Consider the following 20,405-nt stretch of genomic DNA (forward strand, 5'->3'; position numbering starts at 1 on the left):
AGTATGACATTCAAATTTTTAATTTATTTATTTTTAATATCTTCATCATCTCTTCAATTTGTTAAAGAAGTTTATCATCAATATGCCCCATTAACAGACCACATGCAAAACATTTTTTAAATTGGGGGTAATCCAAGACAATCCTGGCCTAAGAGGATACTGGAAATTCAATAACTCTTTACTTAGTGATAAATCGTTTAATGAGTCCATTAAAACCTTAATAAATAACACTCTAATTAAAAATGTTGACAATAACCTTTTCAGGAAATGGGAATTTTTCAAATTTAAGGTCCGATGCATTTCTATCAAAAGAAGCTAAGAATTAAAGAAAGAGAAAAACCTCCATGAAACTGAGTTGCTTGCCAAACTTGACTATTTACTAAATATTAACAGTCTCACTTTAGAAGAGGAAGTTGAATTGAAAGATATTCAGCTACAGTTGGATCAGATCTACTTGGACATGGCAAAAGGGGCATTTATTAGATCTAGGGCCCAATGGTTGGAGTATTACTAAAAAAAAAGCCAAAGTAGTACATCATAACATATATTCTGCTAGGCGGCACGGTGGATGACTGGTTAGCACATCTGCCTCCCAGTGCAGAGGACGTAAGATCGAGTCCGGGTTTTGGCCTTCCTGGGTGGAGTTTGCATGTTCTCCCCGTGCTTGCATGGGTTTTCTCCGGGTTCTCCGGTTTCCTCCCACATTTCCAAAGACATGCGTGGCAGGTTAATTGTACACTCCAAATTGTCCATAGGTGTGATTGTGAGTGTGGATGGTTGTTCGTCTCTGTGGGCCCTGCGATTGGCTGGCAACCAGTTCAGGGTGTACCCCGCCGACTGCCCAAAGCCAGCTGGGACCCTTGTGAGGACAAGCGGTTAAGAAAATGGAAAAATATCAATTATTTGATATCCAAATTTGTCGAAAATAGTAACCTTTGTGCTTTTTGTGAAAATGAAGTTGAAACCATATCTCATTTATTTTATGACTGTGTGATAAAACAATTTTGACGTGATCTAGTGGCTTTCTTCTTTAAAACCTCTCATCTAAAATATGTAATTTGCTACTATAGTAACACAGAAGACAATAATTGTTACAATAAAATTGTATGTAAGTTATCATATATTTGCTACTAATGTGAACTTTGGATGAGCCTACTAATCAAACGGCTCAAAGGTCACTAGATTTTGTTGACTGTTTTTGATGAGTCACACAGCCTGGGACAGCAAGGAAACAGGAACTGCGCCCAATCACAAGGAGGATGATTTAATTTTCGGTGACAGTTGACAGATAAAAACATGCTTATACTTGCAAACACTTACAAACAATCAGACAAATGTGTTATTTTGAAAATCATGTGTTTCCCCACCCCTTTAGAGGTGCAACGCACTCATGTGATTCAGAAACCACCCCAAAATAAAAAAGAGCAGGAGACAGAGAGTGGCTAGAGTGGTTTGAGGAGTCTGTGACTGGACACCACTCTGCTCTCCTCGCGAGTAAGAAACCCAAAAAACTTGTTTTCTCATCCTTGTGTCTGTGTATTTTTAAATGTTCTAGGTTGCTTTAACCTGACAATAATTTTGAATATGTATTTAATTTAGTTATTCTTTATGCTACGTTTTTTATTCACAAACAAAATTGTTCCAAGTCCTACCCCAGATTTGTGTGTTTCCTTCTGGAATTGAAATCCATTTTCAAAGCTATAAAATGAATCAACAATAAAAAAAAAAAGCAGTAAATTGTCAAATCTCTTGGATGTTTTTCACCTATGCAAATGCAAATGCAAATACAATACAATAAGATACAATAATTATCTTTCTCTTTTCAGTTGGTTTTAAACAAATGTTATTTCTTTAATACTCTATTTTCTCGGTCTCCAAAAGTAGATTTTACTTCTTAACTTAAATTTGTACCTGGGTTTTACAGATGACTTCCTACTCATTTATTTCTTTATACAGTAATGTCCGTCTTTACATTGTGATTGACCGGTGACAGGTCTAGGTTGTAGTTGTGTTTGTTCCCTGCATTAGCTGGCTTAGATTCTGGGCCAAGATCCTAAAAAGTAGCGGATCACCAGTGCAATATGCAGACTTGTCAACCGTCTAAGTCAGGGGTGGCCAAGTTTGGTCCTCGAGAGCCACTATCCAGCCTGTTTTCCATATTTCTCTCTACTAACAACCCTGATTCATGATCAGGATCGTTATCGGGCTTCTGCAAAGCTTGCTGATGAGCTGATCATTAGATTCAGCTGCGCTAAAGGAGGGAGACATGGAAACAGGCTCTTGAGGACCGAACTTGGCCACCCCTGGTCTAAGGCCCCGTCCACACAAAAGCCAGTTTCAATGTATCCTCACAAGTTTCTTACAGTTCAAGCCGTTCGTCCACATGACTTCGATTTCGGAGCTTGAAACCGATCACTTTTGAAACCGGGCTCCAGAGTGGAAAGATTTCAAAACGCGCCCCGTACCCGTCCGTCTGGACACCATATGCAGGATACTCCTCCAGCAATGGCGTAATGGTCGCAGCTCGATGATGACGCATTGTCACAGATTGATGACGAATGCGCCAATTCTCACGTGTCTGCACGCGAACCGTCAGTCTGTCAACAACAATGGTGGATAGCCGTCGTTTTGCGCAGCCTCCTTAGCTTGCTTATGCTTTTGCAACAAAATATTTTGCTTTTTTATTCCCACGTTCAACCAGCGGTGTTGTACTTGAATCACCCGCCATTGTCACTTCTCCTGTGTTCGGCTTTTTCATATTGTTTTGATACATGCAAAGCCATGTTCTGCACTAACGGTTTTTTCTTTTTTTAAAAGTGTTCGTCTTCTTCACTGATTCTTCTTCTACGCTTTAAGTTAACTCCCTGTGGCTGCACTACAGCGCCGCTCCAGACTTGGCATATACATTACAGCCGTTAAATGTCCTCAGCGTCTTCTTTTGGACACACGCAAATCTTGAAATGCTTCTGTGTGTAAGAGATTTGTTTGAGGAACGAAGCCGACTTTGCTTCTGTCTGGACGGGGCCTAAGTTAACAACGCTGACTGTGTTTTTTAACTTCTTTCTCCCTGTCAGCAGCCATTGTGTGTGCCATTTTTCAAAAATATTTCTATGTTTTTAATTGAAAGAAAAGTGCAGGTCTCAGCAGGCCTTCAACGGATTTGTCTCACCTATTGTTTGCTCAGGCGATGAGGTCAGGAACCGAGTTATGGATGTTGTGTAGTTTGTAGAGTTGATACATAAATAAAACTAATCTTTTCAGCTTGAAATATTGCAGAATATCAAACAATGTTTAAATAATATTAATAATAATGCTAATAATAACGCTTGAAAAACCTTAACAAGCCGAGAGGCCTGCCTATAGCTTGTCTCCACTCCCACACACAACCAGAGCTAAGGCAGCCATCTTGCTTTTTAAACCTTTACCCAGCAGGAAGTGCACACATCTAAATGTAGTAGCCATACCTGGCCAGTGGGGGGCATACAAAACATAAATTACCACACTATGGTCAAGACTTCAAAACAAAGCAAAACTAACACAAAAGGTACTGCATACTTGCTTATTTCAACTTAAATAATCTTCTCTATGAAATAAATAACTTAGTAATTCTAACTCCCTTTAGAGATAATGGTTCCATATTCGGATTCACTGCATGTCAGTGGGTTAATTCTATAGGTGCTGTCCCCCCCTGGCTGGGCGTGGGCGGCTCTGCCCCTCTGTTGGCTGCTGGGTGGCGGCTGCGTCTTGGCCGTTTCCTGGGTCTCTTGGGGAGTGCTGCGTTGCGGGGCTCTCCCTGGTGTACGGGGCGGCACCGCCCCGGCGCTGTCCGTCGCTCCGGGTGGATCGGAGCGTGGGGATATCATTTCCCTCTGCTCCGGTTCACCTGCTCCCAATTTTAATGCACCACACACACACACTTGTATATACACTGGGTGGGGTCACATTCAAGTTGTAGGGGTAGAGTTGAGTGAGTGGCAAACTCTGTAACAGGGTTAGGTTTCACGAAGAACGCTGGAGTGACGACCGGGGCCTTTCCCCGCTGGGCCTGGGGTTCGGGGGTGCCGCCCGTCCCCCGGTGCCCCCATCTCCCCTTCTGCCCCCGGTGTTCTGTCCCTCCACGCGGCGGGAGGTGGGGTGGGCGTGGGTGCCCTCTCCGCTCCGCTGTCCGGCCCCTCTTCGGCACCGATGCCTGGGTACCCGGGGTTTGGGGGTCAGGGGCTGGCTGTTGGTGTGTGTGGGGGGGGGGGGGGGGGTCTGGGGGTTTGGGGGCCTGGGGGGCGGCTGGGGCTGGGTTGGGGTGGATGACGGTGGTCGATGGGGGGTCGTGGGGGGAGCGGGGGCTGTGGACCGGTGGGGTGCCTGGCGGGCCTGCAGTGCCCCGTCCTGCTGCGTTGGGTTGGGGGTGCGGGCCGTATTGGGGTGGGGGGCGCTCCTGGGGGTTGTCCCTTGGCGCTGCCATGGCCTGGGGGGTACTGAGGTGTTGCGCTTGCTCTGTCCTGGCAGGGGTCGACAGCTCCCCTCTTTGGTGGAGATTTTCATGCATTGCTAGATCCACCACACCAGCATCTATCGAAACTCAGACCCAATCTGCTTCTTCCTCAGGTCATTGAATCGGTGGAGGCTGGTGTCTGTGGATCTCACTCTGCTTCGTTTGTCCTTCCTTCCTTTCCTCAGTCTCTCCTTTGGTCTCTTGAGGTCTCCCTGATTTGTTGGAATTTAGATGTTTCTGGGGTTGGTGAAGGACTCTGGTTGGTGGCCCGGTGGGTGGTGGGTGGTGTCTGGTCGGTGCTGGATTTCACTTTCCTTTCTTTTCTTTGGTCCTTCCTCGGGTCTCCTGACGGCCTCACGACTCTGGCTGGATTCTGAAGTGTTCGGTTTAAGTGAACGGTATGGGATTTTTTAATAGGTTTTAGGTGAACTAATTAATACACACTCACACGCACGCACACACACACACACACACACACGCACATGCACATACACATTCTCACTCACATACAAAATAAAAATGAATAAAACATAAATAAATAAAGCAATGATGATGACATGTCAAATCGGTAAAATTACCCAATGAACTGAGCTCTCCAGGAAAAAGAAAAAGAAAAAAAAAGAGATAATGGCTCCAACAGCCATGTGTTTAGTAAAAGTCAGTACAGTTGTACAGTTACAGCTGTACAACTGTATTTAATTATCTTAATCTTTTCATTTGAATTTCGTTATGTTCCTTAAACACGTCAGGAACATTTATGTTAAAATTTTCCAAAAATAAGAAAAAATCCTATGGTATGTTGGAGTACACATGGTAATTGTGTTTACTTGGCATTAGGATTATGAGTGAGCTCTGCTCCTCTGTTGGCTGCTGGATTTCACTTTCCTTTGTTTTCTTTGGTCCTTCCTTGGGTCTCCTGACGGCGGTGTTCGGTGAACGGTATGGGATTTTTTTAATAGGTTTTTGGTGAACTAACGAATACACACACACTCGCACGCACACACCCCCGCACACACACACACACACACACACACACACACACACACACACACACACACACACACACACACACACACACACACACACACACACACACACACACACACAAACACATGCACATACTCACCCACATACAAAAAAAAAAAGAGCAATGATGATGACATTACCGAATGAACAATACTGAGCTCTTTAACTCTTTGACTGCCAGACGTTTTCAGAAAAGGGATTTAAGCCGATTTAAGCATTTTGACTGATCTTTCAAGGTCCACAGAAAATGTTCTGTTTGGACTATGGAAACACACATACTACCAAATGAAAGATTGAACGTTCATCTTTCATCAGAAAAAAAAAGTTTGTTTCTACCTTATTCCGTTCTTTAGTAATCAACAATAGAAAATGTTTAGTTTCATCCGATTTTGCTTGTTTTGGACCAAAATACGGAGAAATCAAGCTTTTAGTGAAACGATATTATTTCATGCACTCTAGTGAATTTTACACTTCTTTTTGTCCATGAATGATGCCACAAACACCTAAATAGTGCTTTACTTCTATAAAACACTACCACCAAGAATGAAAAAGTGTTTTTTGATAGCAAAATAAGTTTATTTACATTCAACAGTGTAACAATTTGACAACAATTTGGCAAACTATTTACAAATGTGTGCAACTGTGGTGCTATTTACAAATATGTGGATGTTTCAACGACAGTTTTTCTTTTTGTGAAACACTCCCCTGCGTGCAAGGAGACGCAACATGATTTGCACAACAGATTAGTTTTACTGCGATTGCCTCTTCGCGTGCAGAAGCTACACTTTCTTGCAGGCCGTTTTTTCCGGGGAATAGCAAGTATATACTGCTGTGTGTGTTGCCATAAAGTCTAATATCAGGATATTTGTTACGGTTACATTACGGTGGCGTTACGTCTGGCTTCCTCATGTCCTTCAGTTGCTATACCGGGTGGTAAGAGATGTTCTGATCCATCTTATCCACTCCATTCATGGTGGCATCGTAGTCCAGAACCAGTGTCTTCTCCGTGATCAGACTGTACCCGCTCCTCCGATGAATATGCATTGGACTCGGGGTACTCTTCATTGTCCGACCGAAAGTCCGCATGTGCAGCTCCGGCGTTAGCAGCGCTAGCCGGTGATGCTTTATGACGTGAGAATAAAGGCCGCGTCCAACTGTGGCGTCCAACTGTGGCGTCAACCTCGGGATTCACCATCATCATCATCATCAATGTGCATTGGTCGATGCTTTTCGACAACTCTCCTTCGCCCGATCGAATACCCGGTCGGTTGTGCTGCGCGTTTTCCGGCGTTAGCAGCGCTAGCCGCGCTAGCCGGTGAGGATTACTACGTGATCATAACGGTCGCGTCAAGGCTTCCAACTTTGGCGTCAAGCTCGGAGTCATCATCATCGTCGACATCAATGCGCTTTTTAGTATTGATCGATGCTTTCCGTTTTTGAAAAAAATGCTCAAGCGTGAGCTGCTTGCAACCGGTTGCATCATCAGCCATTGTCTCCTCAACACTCTAGCTCCGCCTCACGTCTTCTACTGACGCCCACGGTGGGCGGGCCACCCAACCTTGTGCAAAGAGTCATCGCTGCCATCTCGGGGCCAAAACGAGTCATTATACTAACTAGATCTGCCTGATACTTTCAGCACAGCTGCCCAAGGCTTTCATCCACCCGTTTCCAAAAAAAACCAAAAAAACATAGTGAACGTTTTTTAACGTCCTCGGCGCCCTTCCGTAGGTTTATACTAAACGTTTTATAACGTTTATGGCGGTCAAAGAGTTAAAAAAAAAAAAAGGATTATGAGTGAGCTGTTGGAAGAAAGGCATACCTAGATCCTAAAATTTTGAGAACCCCCTTTTTAAATTATAAAAAAAACCTCTCTCTCTCTCTCTCTTTCTCTCTCTCTCTCTCTCTCTTTCTTTCAGCTCCAAAAGAGCAAAGATAGGGAGGAGCAGTTGGAGGACGTAATTCAAGCTTATGAGAAGATTCACCTCGAGAAAAGCAATGTCCAGAGAGATCTTGACAAGATGGTTAACACACACACATACATAATGCATACTCTATTATTTATTGTGGCTCTTTTCAGTCTGGTTACCAGTTCAACATATTTTATATTTTAGACCACTCTAGCAGAGCAGCATATGGAGCGAATCTGCAGTCTGGAGGCAGCTCTGAGACAAAGAGAAACTTCCCTTCAAAAACTCAACGCTCAACTCCATAACAAAGATGCACATCAAGGTCAACCTCATTCAATCCTGGTTGTACCTCGAGGTGAGTTAGAAGCAGCTCATTGGCTTCTCAATGTAACATGCAGCACTGATGAATAACAACTCCATAGATAGATAGATAGATGGACGGACGGACGGACGGACGGACGGACGGACGGACGGACAGACAGACAGACAGACAGACAGACAGACAGACAGACAGACAGACAGACAGACAGACAGACAGACAGACAGACAGACAGACAGACAGACAGACAGACAGACAGACAGACAGATAGATAGATAGATAGATAGATAGATAGATAGATAGATAGATAGATAGATAGATAGATACTCCTATTGTACCCTGGGTAATATGGTTTGGATTGGAGGCCAAAAGCTTTTGAATAATATAAATGTCAGTACTTTAATCTGCCCACACAAGGAACCGGAATTCTTATTTCAACCTGAGGGAAGAGAAGTTTCATAAATGCTAAACGATTCCTAAATTATGTCTGGCAGCATGGCACAAATTCCAAATATTACCACTGATTGAGGAGGTGTAATCCATATTTACCGACCGTTTTGTCTGTGTGATGTTGAAAGAGGGCCGCTCGCCAACACTGCAGAGCTCCCGCAGTCTGGATGCTCTCTCAGACCTAAAGCTGCAGTGTCTTGAGGCCGAGTTGGAGGGAGCACTGCATCAGGCTGAGGGAGCGTGTCAGAGAGAGAAGGAGCTAAGAGTTGAGCTTCAGAGACTGCAAAAGGAAGTAGCCCAGCTACAAGATGCGCAGAGACACAAAGAGGTATGGCATTTGAGCACTTTCCCAAAATAGGCGAAGTTTAGTTCTCGTAGATGACACTTTAGATTGTACAATCATAGTTTGGCAAGTGGGAGGACAGATAAATAGCCATTTGAATCTGTTTAATCAAAGAAGCCACTGGAGCTATAAACCCTTGGGACATATGAAATTAAGATTAATTATGTTTTCTTGTTTTTCTTTTTATTTCTGTTTGCAACACCCATTGAACCGGGCTGCCTGTCAGTACAGCCACCATATTGGATGTGGCCATCACATTACCCATAAAATCGTCAAATTATATCCGTAAATTGAAATAATGCAATCATAAGCAATGGTTTGATATTAATCCATTGAGTTCCGGCTTGATGACACTTTCATCTACAAGGAGCAAGACATATTCACAAATTGCTTCACTTTACCACATCCAATACGGCTGCGGCATCTACATACTTATACTATGTATATATACTGTAAATACTTGCCAGTGTTTTTTTTGTGCCAAGGGCACCATTCAAGACTATTTATTGTGAGCAAGAGTGCTGCTCATCAAGTACAGTAGCATCAAATATATAGACAAAAGTAAGTACTGTCTGTAATGTATCAATAATTACTGGGCTTCCCCACAAATCTGAGGTCTGAGAATGTGTCTGCCCTGGGGTGTAACATGAACAGGAATGTGAATAAAAAAGAATTATGAATACAAATGCTGTGAAATAATTATCTACAAATAAATTAAACATTGGTATGAGAGCAGTTGTAGGTAGAAGATGAATGAGTAAATGAGCAAAAATAAATAAAAAGATGAAACCATGCTCAGCAGTGATCAGTTTGTGTTGTTGTTTTTCCCTCTCTGTATGTGTTCAAAAATCTTAGCAGACCTATCTGGGATTCTGCTTCTTACATATCACTGTGACCCTTCAGATTGTGGATTATTGGTTTACTCAAACACCTATTAAACAAAAAGTGGTTAATGAGAAAACCATTAAAAGCCCAGGTTTAAATGTCTCAGCTACTGTGTATATAAAGTGATGAAAAAGTACTGTTGCTCACATCTCTCGAACAGGACTTGGCCCCACACTGTGAGCACTGCGATGTAGAATGGATCAAGAAAGCTGGGGATGAACAGTAAGTTCTGTACTTAAAACCTTATGGGAATGCCTGAATATTGGGGCAACCATTGTGTTGTGTTTCAGAGTTAACCTTGCATTGGCCTACACCGAGCTTACAGAGGAGTTGGGTCAAGTCCGAAAATTGGCTATGAAACAAAGTGAACTTCTGCGCCAACTCCCACAGGAACCCAGTAGGTGCCTACCATTGCTTTCCACAAATGTGTAGCGATAATTGATGTTGTCTTTTGGACGAATTAGTAATTTGATCAGCGCTTGAGGAAGTCGTAATTTCCCCAACCGCTTATAGGGAGGGGCACCACGTTCTGTTTACTTTCAGTTTGGAGAAACACAACGGATAAAATCCAAATTCTCGTTTATTTATTCATAATCTGAAGTCGCCACATTCAAAGTTTGTGGTTCTTTGTATTATTAAAAGAATTACTAATCCACTCGGACATAAGCACGATTGAGACTGAACTAGATTTTTTTTTAAAACATGCATTTATTCACTACGGTCACACATACAGAATCACAATACTGTCTACCTAACTATCATATGGTGAAAAAAAATAAAAATAAAAGTGAACTAATGGAAATAAGAAAGGAACAATTTAACGAGGTAGAAAGGAAAGGTTTGACTTGACCAAATCTGTGAGATGTTTGAAATGGAAGTTGCACCAGCGATATGTCAAATTGGTCATGAGACGTGCAACTTACTGGAGTGAGGTGGGTCGAGCGGAGAGGGACGAGCGGTTGAAGAAAGAAGAAAGAGGAAAGAAAAAAAACTCCCCAAAAAAAACAATGCAAAAATAAAAATTATGAAAAATTGTTCAGCAGTCGGCACAGCTTGACTCAGGTGCGGTCGGGATTTCAGCCGGAGTTGTCCTCTCGGCGTGCGGGGAGATACGCGTATCAGCTGGCCAACACCCGCTCCTCAGGCCGAGATTCGCTGCGTGTCTGCGTCCCGAGGGAGATCAGCCGTTGAACCAGCTCTTGCTGTGATGGGACTCGGAGAGCAGGTGCGGAGTGACGCACTGCACTTGCGCGTGTCCGTTGAACTGTGATTGCTGGGTCCCAAAAGGGGTCACGGAAAAGTTCGTCGGCGGCTGTGTTGCCGACGTGGGACGACCACACAAAAAGAGAAAATATGAAAAATGAAACAAAAAAATAAAACAAAAAAATATGTGTCCGTCTGACAGTGCGCGCGCGTGCCGGCTTCATTGCACGGCGCCTCCGGTGCGATCGCCAAGTCCGAGACACTTGGTCGTTCAGGGAGCCAAGGTGCCACGTGGTTGAGAACGTGGCACGGCAACGGGAAATCCTTTTGTCAGTTCGGGGCCGGACGGAGGGAAAGAGGTGGAAAATAACAGGAACAGCGGTAGAAGACGAGAGAGCGAATAATAGTCCGCGCCCGCTTTTTAAAGTGGGAGGGCGTGGACTAGGAAAGGAGAGGAGAACCACCCTCCAACTTTAACTCGACTCAACTCCAAGACTTCTTAAATTCCAAATTATTTAAAGAATTAATAACTAACAATTAAAATTTGGTCAGGCTGGCAAGCCAAGTTCTTCCAGGCAAAACATGTTATCGTTACACATATCGATTAATCCTGCGGCACGAGGTAATTTCGTTCTTTGCGGAGTAACTAAGAACTCTCTTGAGGTTGACATACAGATGACATTCTTTTCCAAAACACAAACAAAACATACATGGTGTAAAACATCCAGTTGTGCGTACATTCACTTGTATGTGATTAATTCTTTTTTTAGGTGAAATGTGTAAGATTGATTGGTGGGTTATAGGAGTTCCAAGTGAGGGCAGTTTCAACCGTCCCCACTTGAAGGCGCTGTGGTCACATGTAACTTTCAAGAACGCTGGATTGTGACCATCTGGGTTCGTTTGAACATCTGGTATGGTTTATCTGTTGTTTTAATTCCCCAAAACAACAGGTGGGAGGATGGAGCCCCCGATAAGACACTTTAGTACCATAAACTCGTGGTTCTGGCGGGTGAAAAGTAAACATTAACATCCTGGGGAACATGGGTGACGGATGACTTCAAAAGGGTAGAAGTCACATTTGGCCTCGTCTGGTGAGGGTGAAACAGGAGGGAGGAAGCTTATCTCTCCTCAACCCCCCAGGTTTCACCTCGCACATATTTCCAAGAGTGAAAAATTTGAGGAAGGGAGGACAAAAAAATTTATTTGAGGGTGACTGGCAGTATTTGTTACAAATGTATAGTTGATATAAAATAATAATCACTCATCAGATGATTGAGTTAAAGATTAGATAGTCCGAAATCAAAAGTAAAGTCAGTACATGTACTATATGTATGACTTACTACCATCTCATTTCTCTCTAATATTTCATGAAATATTTATCATTGATGACAGATGTTTTTAAAATAATGTAGGATGCGCAAGACAAAGGTCATTTTAGTTGGTCAGCACTAAGGGTAATGCTTTTTAATCACCAGTGTTACAAAGGAATTTGTAAAAACGTCGGTGGTCGATTCAATTACAACTCAAACAGAAAAAGAGCAAGTTTTACAGATTTTATCAAACAAAATTAGCTTGCAAATATGAATAAATACAAATAACAAAAAGCCATGTAACAAAAGGTTAACGTGTAACTTAAACCAAAATTACTACAGCTGTAACTAAGGTAGGTGGACGGAGTGCCACGGGAGCAAGATACTAAACACAAATACAGACAAGTACACTGTTAAAAAAATCAAGTTATCACTTAACTAATACATCCTAGATGTCAATTAAGGAAATGTTCCAGTTAAAAATCTTAACGCAGTGGAATATGTTGAGGACAAAATAAAAAAAAACTTCATATGCTATTGCAGGCAGCGTTCCCCACAGCATCTCCATACGTCTGTCACATCAGGGATGAGCAGAGGGCACCAATGGCAAATTTGCCAAACTTGATATGCTCTGGTAAATGCTAGGTCGTGTCTTGGGCTGGAAACTTGTGGACGTCGAGCCCTCATACCACCATCATGGACTCTGTTTGTAAAAGTGTGAGCAGAAACTTGCACATTAGTGGCCTGCTGAAGCTCCTTTTGCAAGGGTACTTAATTGCGCAAAGAAGGAGGTCCTGCTTCTGGGTTGTCCCCATGCTCTGGACACTGTGCTGGGAGACACAGTGTCCCTTCTTGACACAGCCCACATTGATGAATTTCAGCAGGTGGTAATCACCTCCTCATGGTACCTGCAGTAGAGGGAACCTGACAAAATGCATTTTATTATGGGCCTGCTAAGCGAAGCAAGCAGGCACATATTACTATCCTAGAAAAAAGCGGTTTATTATGGGCCTGCTAAGCAGAGCAAGCAGCAGCTTTGCAAGCAGGCACATATTACTATCCACCCTAGAAAAGGGTTTAATATTATTATTATGGGCCTGCTGCAAAGCAGAAGGCACATATTACTATCCTAGAAAAAGGGAAAAAGGGTTTATTATTTTCCGCAAAAATGCGGCCCGTACCGTAGATCGCACCGGCACAAATGAGGTATCAAACGATGCGGCTCGATCTGACTCGCTGCGCTATTATTTTTATAAGAATTCCCAGTTACCATGGCGACGCTATTCCCAAAAAACTCCCAAAAAAAAGTCCCGTAGGAATGAATGGGAAACCGAAAGAGATCAAGCACCCTTTTCCAAGACACGCTGCACGCGCATACGTTAACCGACCGATATGAATTTGAGCTCATTTTGTTGGAATTTTTCCCATCTTTAGTTCAGTGTCAAAAAAAAATTTAAGGAATGAAAGCTCTCCCCCCTGTGCGGGTTCAAAGACAGTGAGTGAAATAGCCTTTATCACATTGGTTTGTATTGCATGGGCTTGAGCGGACCAATTAAGAATCAGAGTGTAGACAGGGAAAAAATTGATTTCAAGTTTCACTTCAACTCGTCACCATGGCCACAATCTTTGCTCACTAGACATCAAATTCGCACATCTTGTAGCCACAAGTGTCTAGTTTCTGACAAACCTATTTTTATTTGGCTAAGGTGTCATTTAGTACCTTTATTTTCACTTTAAGCGAGGAGAAGTCGGACTATTTCACCTCTTTTTCCATCTTAATTTCGGCGTTTTTCCCTCTTCATTTTCGATCAATCATAAGTTTTCAACCTGCTCTCATTTGGTCATTTTTCATCCGATTAAAAAACTGAGAACATGCTCGCGTTCCCCAAACCCTTGCCGTTCTAACGAGCCATTTCTGGAATCTGCATCTTCAACCGTTAAGTCGTGAGAGGCTTTTGTTTGCAGTGTGCGTATCCTATACAAAATCAATGAAATGTTGGTGCGTGACGTCTGTTGGTGCGTGAATGTGCATGTTTCTTAAAGGGGCAGTAATACTTTTAGTTGATTATGGTTAACTTCCACATTTCTTGACCGATTTCAATGGTTTAAATTTTAAACTGTTCAGCTCATTTCAATGTTGGTTAAAATCAAATGTGTGTGCGTGAATGTGCATGTTTCTTAAAGGGACAGTAAGATACTTTTAGTTGATGTTGATTATGGTTAACTTCCACATTTCTTGACCGATTTCAATGGTTTAAATTTTTAACTGTTCATCTCATTTCAATGTTAGTTAAAATCAAATGTATGTGCGTGAATGTGCATGTTTCTTAAAGGGGCAGTAATACTTTTAGTTGATTATGGTTAACTTCCACATTTCTTGACCGATTTCAATGGTTTAAATTGTATTTTTATTGCTCCAAGTATTGCGTGTTTCCACGTGAGTCAGCAGGCCCATTCAAAATTTCCGCGGAAATTTTTCTAGTTTCCATTGTTGTACATATTTTCAACTAAAACAAATTATTTCCATAGTATATAGTTAATGTAGCACTTTGACTCTTGCGCATACACTGTCGCTCGATCGCGCCATTCTTTTTCCCATACTCGCAATATTGTGGTCTATACCAAGCGGTTCAATAAACCTTTTTCACAAAACCCGGCAGTTAAGTGATTGTTGAGTGCATCAACTTCCGGTGTCATTCACAGCAACTGAACAATGCCGCGGGTGAAAAATAAAAGCCACTGTATCGTACTGTGACGCTCTTCCTGCGTTTTAAACTTTATTAAAGCAGCCTTACCTTTCATTTTATTCATTTCCCTGCGACACGGAACTAAAACAGAAGTGGATTTGAGCGATTCAGCGGGATTAAAAACAAAATTTTATTATCATGAAAGGGCAGCACGCACGTCTAGCATTTCACCTCCAAGGATTTCGTGTTGGGGCTTAAGTGTCAGATGCCCGAAACCCAAGGCTGTTCCAATCCTTTACCCTTGGATTACAATTACGCCGCCTCCTACGAGGGAATCTGTGTTTTTGATCGATGCTGTTGCAAGCAAACGAGCTCTCACCGGAAACTTGGCAGTACATACTGGGATTATGACACAGATTATAATACTTAAAAAAGGTCCTTTATATACGCACTATGAATTAGGCCAATTTAAGCCTACATCAATCTCTTAAAATAGCAATATGATCGGTTTGTTTACGATTGTTTTTCTGAAATTAAGCCACGGTCGAGCTCCCCCTCCCCCACAATCTCTCATAAAGTACGAAGGTAACCGCTAACTCTGTTGGCCTATTTTATAGTAAGGATACAGAGGACATTATTTAAGTATTATAGTTATGGTTATATAGTTATATGTTTTCAATGATGATGATGGCAATGTGTGATGTGTGTTTGTTGTACGTGTGTCCCCTTACCAAAAAGTAGTATACTTTAAGTACATAATATAGATTATACTTAAATTTACTGGAGTTTATTTTTCTAGTGTACTTATTCTTGTACAAAAAGAAAACTTTAACTTGGAACATTTTAGTACACTTAAAAGAATACTTAAGTATATTAGTAAATATACTTAATCATACTTTCAAGTATACTTTATAATATATTTAAGTACACTATTATGTATACTTGGTGGTACACTTATGTCCACAGTTTAGTTTACAGCAAAAAGCCCAGTGATGAATTGACAGGGATTGAACCAGCAAAACTGGTACTAAAGGTTGTGACTTTAACCTCTAAGCCAGGGGTCCCCAACTAAACCGGCAAGAGTTCCAGTAACTCCATCAGCCTAGTAGACCAGGGTCCGAACATGCAACAACATTCAGACGATAATTCATTTTTCTGTTCTTTTATTAAATTGCAAATGTGCTGTTACATTGACAATAATACAACTTGTTAAACTTACTCTCTTTCATTAATTTTAGTGCAAATATATTTGAATGTAAATCACAGTGTAACAAAAATGTATTGCGCATTAACTAACTCCGATTCTTATATTTGTATACTGCCTAGAAGTGCAATACGTGTGCTCTTGCACAAACCTTAACATTGTGATTAAGTATTTCACTTAAAGTGCAACAGGTGATATTAATGTGCCTCAAAAAGCATTTCACTTATCTAGTGCAAATCTGAACTTTTTGTTAACAGACCACAACAGTGGGTTGCAAATTATTCATGTTCAAAGCATCTCCATATTGCTCTGACAGTGATGAGCAGAGGACAGCCATGTGGATAATGCAGTGATATGACAAGAGTTCTGGGTGGTCATGTTTCAGTCGAGTAACTGCACCCTTTTCTCGTCCCATCATGGATGGTGCCCCGTCAGTAGTGATAGAGACAACATTTTTTAGATTTATTCCCCTCTGTGTCAGCATTTCCTTTATGGCTAAATATATGTCCTCTCCTCCTTGTGTGTGTTTTCAAAGCTGTGATGCCTAAAATGTCCTCTACAAATGTTTTACTCTCTTCATGATAGAATCTTACATATACCAAAAGTTGTGCATTGTCACTCACGTCAGTTGATTCATCAGCAGCTAATGCGATGCATGGGGCACTTTGAATGGCGCTGTCGAGCTGGGACTGCACATCTTCGGATAGCAGCTCAGCTCTTCTTGTTGTAGTTGTGGATGATAGTGGAATCTGTCGGACCTTTTGTTTAAGCTGCTGTCCCTCTTTTCCCTCCAATAGCGTTTCTGCCATTGCCTCCATACACTCTTTGATCATTCCGGAGTCACTAAAAGGCTTTTTGTGCTTGCCCAAAATCCACTGCACACGTAGTGAACACTCGTATGCTCGTTGTTGTGCTGTTAGCGTCTGTGCAATTACCCGTGTTGCACACTCATACTGTCCTTTCAGTTCATGTAATTTCTGTGCCCCCGTCGCTGATCCTGGCGGGTAATTTGCGACGAAGGTTTTGTGTCTTGTCTCGTAATGCCGCTTGATATTGGCGCTTTTAACAAGAGCAACAGAATCCGTGCATATAAGACACACTGGCCATGTAGCACTCGCTGCTGGCAAAATGCAAGCGTAAGCTTCAGTCCACTCATCTCTAAAGACTCGGTTTTCAGAGTCAACTTTTCTAACTTTAGACAGCGCCAGAGTTCACCCACTTTCCCATAGTAAAGCCTGTCCCATGTAAATAAGAGCATGCTGCCGGTCAAAGGACCCCGGTTCAATCATAGCTGCCCTCGCGCGCGCCTATTCAAAAATGGCTTTTGTTAAGAATGAACGTATTATCGTACTTTAAAACAAAAATTGCTTGGAGGTCCGGATAAAATGGTCTCGGGGTCCGGGTCCGGACCGCGGCCCGCCAGTTGGGGATCACTGCTCTAAGCTATCCAGCCGCATGAGCTTTAATGCTTTTTAAATAAAAGTAACCTATAATTCTGGTTCGTTAGCGAGTGTCTTCTACGTATATACTACAGCAGGGGTGCCCAAGTTCGGTCCTCGAGAGCCCCTAACCAGCCTGTTTTCCATGTTTCTCTCCACTAACACACCTGATTCATGATCAGGCTTCTGCAAAGCTTGCTGATTAGCTGATCATTAGATTATTTTCCTTGATTGTCGGTGAGACGCATTAAACTCCACCCACCCACAAGCTCCAAGGAAACTGAAACAGACGGAAAATGACCAGCAGAGGGCAGCACAAAAGAGCATATGACACAATGCACAATTTGTGTTTTTTGATGTATTTGTCTTACCGCCACATAATATATTATTTGGTGTGTTCCGTGTATCTTCTCCCACTTTCCAGTTTGTCGACCTCCCTCAGCTCCTCAGCGTCTCTCTCCCCCATCCCCCCAGTGTACTTCCCTCACCCCTGAGAGGCTGCTGCCCTCTCCACCACCTCCTGTGCACAATGGCCCTGCCTCTTACTCGCACCAGCCAACCAGCAGCAATCTTCGAGCAAAATTCCAGGGTCGCCGTAGTTACTCTGAGGTAAATTTCCCCCTAATATAACTGAACTTTGCACGCATCAGATTCACTTCTTGAGTGTTTCTATTTGCATATGTCTAGGTTTCTGACCAATCAGCCATACAGAGACTCCCACCTCGCCTCATGAGGGACCCAGTATCTACCCTGCCCAAGCCCAGGTCCCTCTATGGAGACACACATACTTATGGACAATCCAAATCCCACCTCCGGACCCCTTTGGTGGGCCTGGTCAGACCCGCATCGGCTCATGGAGCTGGTGGAGACCGAAGAGTGAGATCAGAGAGAAATGGGGGCAGCAGTCTAAGCAGCAGTCCTCGTCATCGTGCGCTGGATCTGGGCTTCCCTTTGACTACTGAGGTGTCGCTAAGAGCCTTAATTGAAGTGCAGGCGGTCAATCTATACTCTATTCATACTGTTCATCGTTAATCATCATGTTATTCTCTGATGCTTGTCATGTGTAGGTACATCATTTCTGTCACCTGGATGATGGACCAGAGCCAACCCCACTGGTGACACCCCCACACTCATCAGATGATGAAGAGGTGATGCCAGTGCAAGTGAAGCTTGATGGCTCCCTATTGTCTTTTAAAACATGCAAGAATGAATAGTGTTGCCTTTTACAGGATGCAGGCACTTACGTCTCAGCGGCCACTAGTCATCCTCAAACACTTGGACCCATATCACTTAGGGAAAAAACACTCCACCCCTCGTTCTTGTCTCAGAGAAAACCTGGCCAAATTCCATCTTTCTCAGCCCCCGAGGGCCCCACCACACTCTCCTGCCATCTGCCTGCCTACATGAACACTGAGCATGCTCAGTCATGGCCCTCCATCAATGTGAGTACAAACCAGTATAAAGGGTACCATGAAGCAAACAAAATATGTGTTTAGAAAATGGCAAACTTCTTAATGATGTGGTGTCATCCTTGGATGGTGTCAGACTCCTTCCAAAGGTTCTGTGAGTATCGCTGGTAGTTTTGGAGTTATGCTGTTGTTAACTAAAATTTATTTAATTAATATTAGCCATGTATTTTATTTAAAGGTCTCTTGCTAAGAAGACAAGAAGCTCCTTCCCCACTGCTAGGTGTTGCTAGTGTGGAGCCTCATGGAATAAATTAATAGTTGAAGAGAGATACTTAAAGCTACTGAACGTAGAATATCTAATTTTGAATCGATACTGCCACCTGTTGATGAAAAATGAAACTGCGCATACTTTTTTTAAAACATTATTTTATTTGATTAATTATTTTATTTATTTAACAATATGAAATCAAAAGCCAAACATGGCAAACATTAAGCAAACAATCATCATCACAGTACACAACAATCTCAAAATAACAGTAAAGGAAAAGGGGAAAAAGGGAACAAAAATAAAATAAAATGCCAGGGATATCTTAAACTAAAAAATATTAAAAACACCAAAATGAGAACACAAAATTAAGGTCTTGATAGCCTTCTTATTTTTGGAAGTAGAGATGGACTGTAAATATACGTCTATCTCTTTCCAAAACAGAAAAAAAAAAGTTTAGACTTTACACATTTACATTCATTAATATAAAACTTAGCAAGATAAATTAAAAAGATTAATCACATAATATTCTTTTTCAAATGAATTGTCATAGTTCAAAAAAAAAAAACATTCGGTAAAGAAAAAGCTCAAAATTACAAAAAATATTGTCCAAATTAAATTTGCAAATGTCTTGCCATAGCTTGCGAGCATAAGTACATTTCCAAAACAGATGCACAAGAGTCTTTGATTGGGAGCCACACATGGAGCAGTTCAGATCCATATCATAACCAAATTTAACAAAAATGGATTTCACAGGAAAACGATGAATAATTTTGAAAGACACTTCCTTTACCTTGTTCACTAAAAATAATTTCTGAGGCAGGGTCCAAATTTTTTCCCAACATAAATTCTTTACACGACAGTTCCAGTATGATATTGCAGGTGACAGACACAATATCAGATTGGAAAATAAGCACGGATTTTGCGATTGTTTTTATGACAGAAAGGATTGAAACATAATCTACCAATTGGTGATTCAGTGATATCAGCAATAGGAGTGTTAGCTCCAACACCAATGTGACCCCTATACAGCATTAATACACCAGAAGGAATAGCATCAAAAACTACAGCAAATTGTTTAGGCGTCACAGGCATCAGACAGTGTAGAAGAAATTCCTCATAAGTAAATAACACTCCCCTGCTGTTGAATAATTGACTCACCCAGATGATAATTTGATCAAACCAAGTCTTTAATTTTTTTTTGTTTGTTCTTGTAACAAATGTCTTGGTTATTCCAAATTGAGTAACGGTGTGGTGAAAAGTTATGCTTGTAAATGAGTGACCAAGCAAGCAATGCCTGTTTATGGAAGTTTGATAAACGAATGGGGATTCTTTCAATTTTATAATTACATGACAACAGAAATGTTAATCCACCAATTTTGGAAAAAAACATAGTTCGAAATACAGTTCCAAATAATAGTAAAGTAAGGATTATTCAGAAAATACCTAATCCAGTTAATTTTAAATGT

General features: G+C 41.8%; 1 protein-coding gene across 6 annotated transcripts in view; it reads left to right on the forward strand.

Moving 5' to 3' along the window:
- Positions 1–20,405, forward strand: part of LOC147184686 (TANK-binding kinase 1-binding protein 1-like) — a 38,450-nt gene that overhangs the window by 13,234 nt on the left and 4,811 nt on the right. For 4 of the 6 annotated variants that reach the window (XM_086070393.1, XM_086070433.1, XM_086070402.1 and 1 more), the window contains 9 exons: positions 7,432–7,536; positions 7,627–7,777; positions 8,320–8,519; positions 9,580–9,641; positions 9,710–9,816; positions 17,687–17,871; positions 17,950–18,225; positions 18,330–18,410; positions 18,492–18,704. In XM_086070393.1, coding sequence (XP_085926519.1) covers positions 7,432–7,536; positions 7,627–7,777; positions 8,320–8,519; positions 9,580–9,641; positions 9,710–9,816; positions 17,687–17,871; positions 17,950–18,225; positions 18,330–18,410; positions 18,492–18,704 — 1,380 coding nt within the window. The remainder of the gene's footprint in view (positions 1–7,431; positions 7,537–7,626; positions 7,778–8,319; positions 8,520–9,579; positions 9,642–9,709; positions 9,817–17,686; positions 17,872–17,949; positions 18,226–18,329; positions 18,411–18,491; positions 18,705–20,405) is intronic. The other 2 variants (XM_086070410.1, XM_086070418.1) reach the window with 1 other exon arrangement.

The sequence above is a fragment of the Leptonotus elevatus genome, chromosome 1, assembly GCF_054856555.1.
Source record: "Leptonotus elevatus isolate MCC_2025b chromosome 1, RoL_Lele_1.0, whole genome shotgun sequence".
NCBI classification, from domain to species: Eukaryota; Metazoa; Chordata; class Actinopteri; order Syngnathiformes; family Syngnathidae; genus Leptonotus; species Leptonotus elevatus.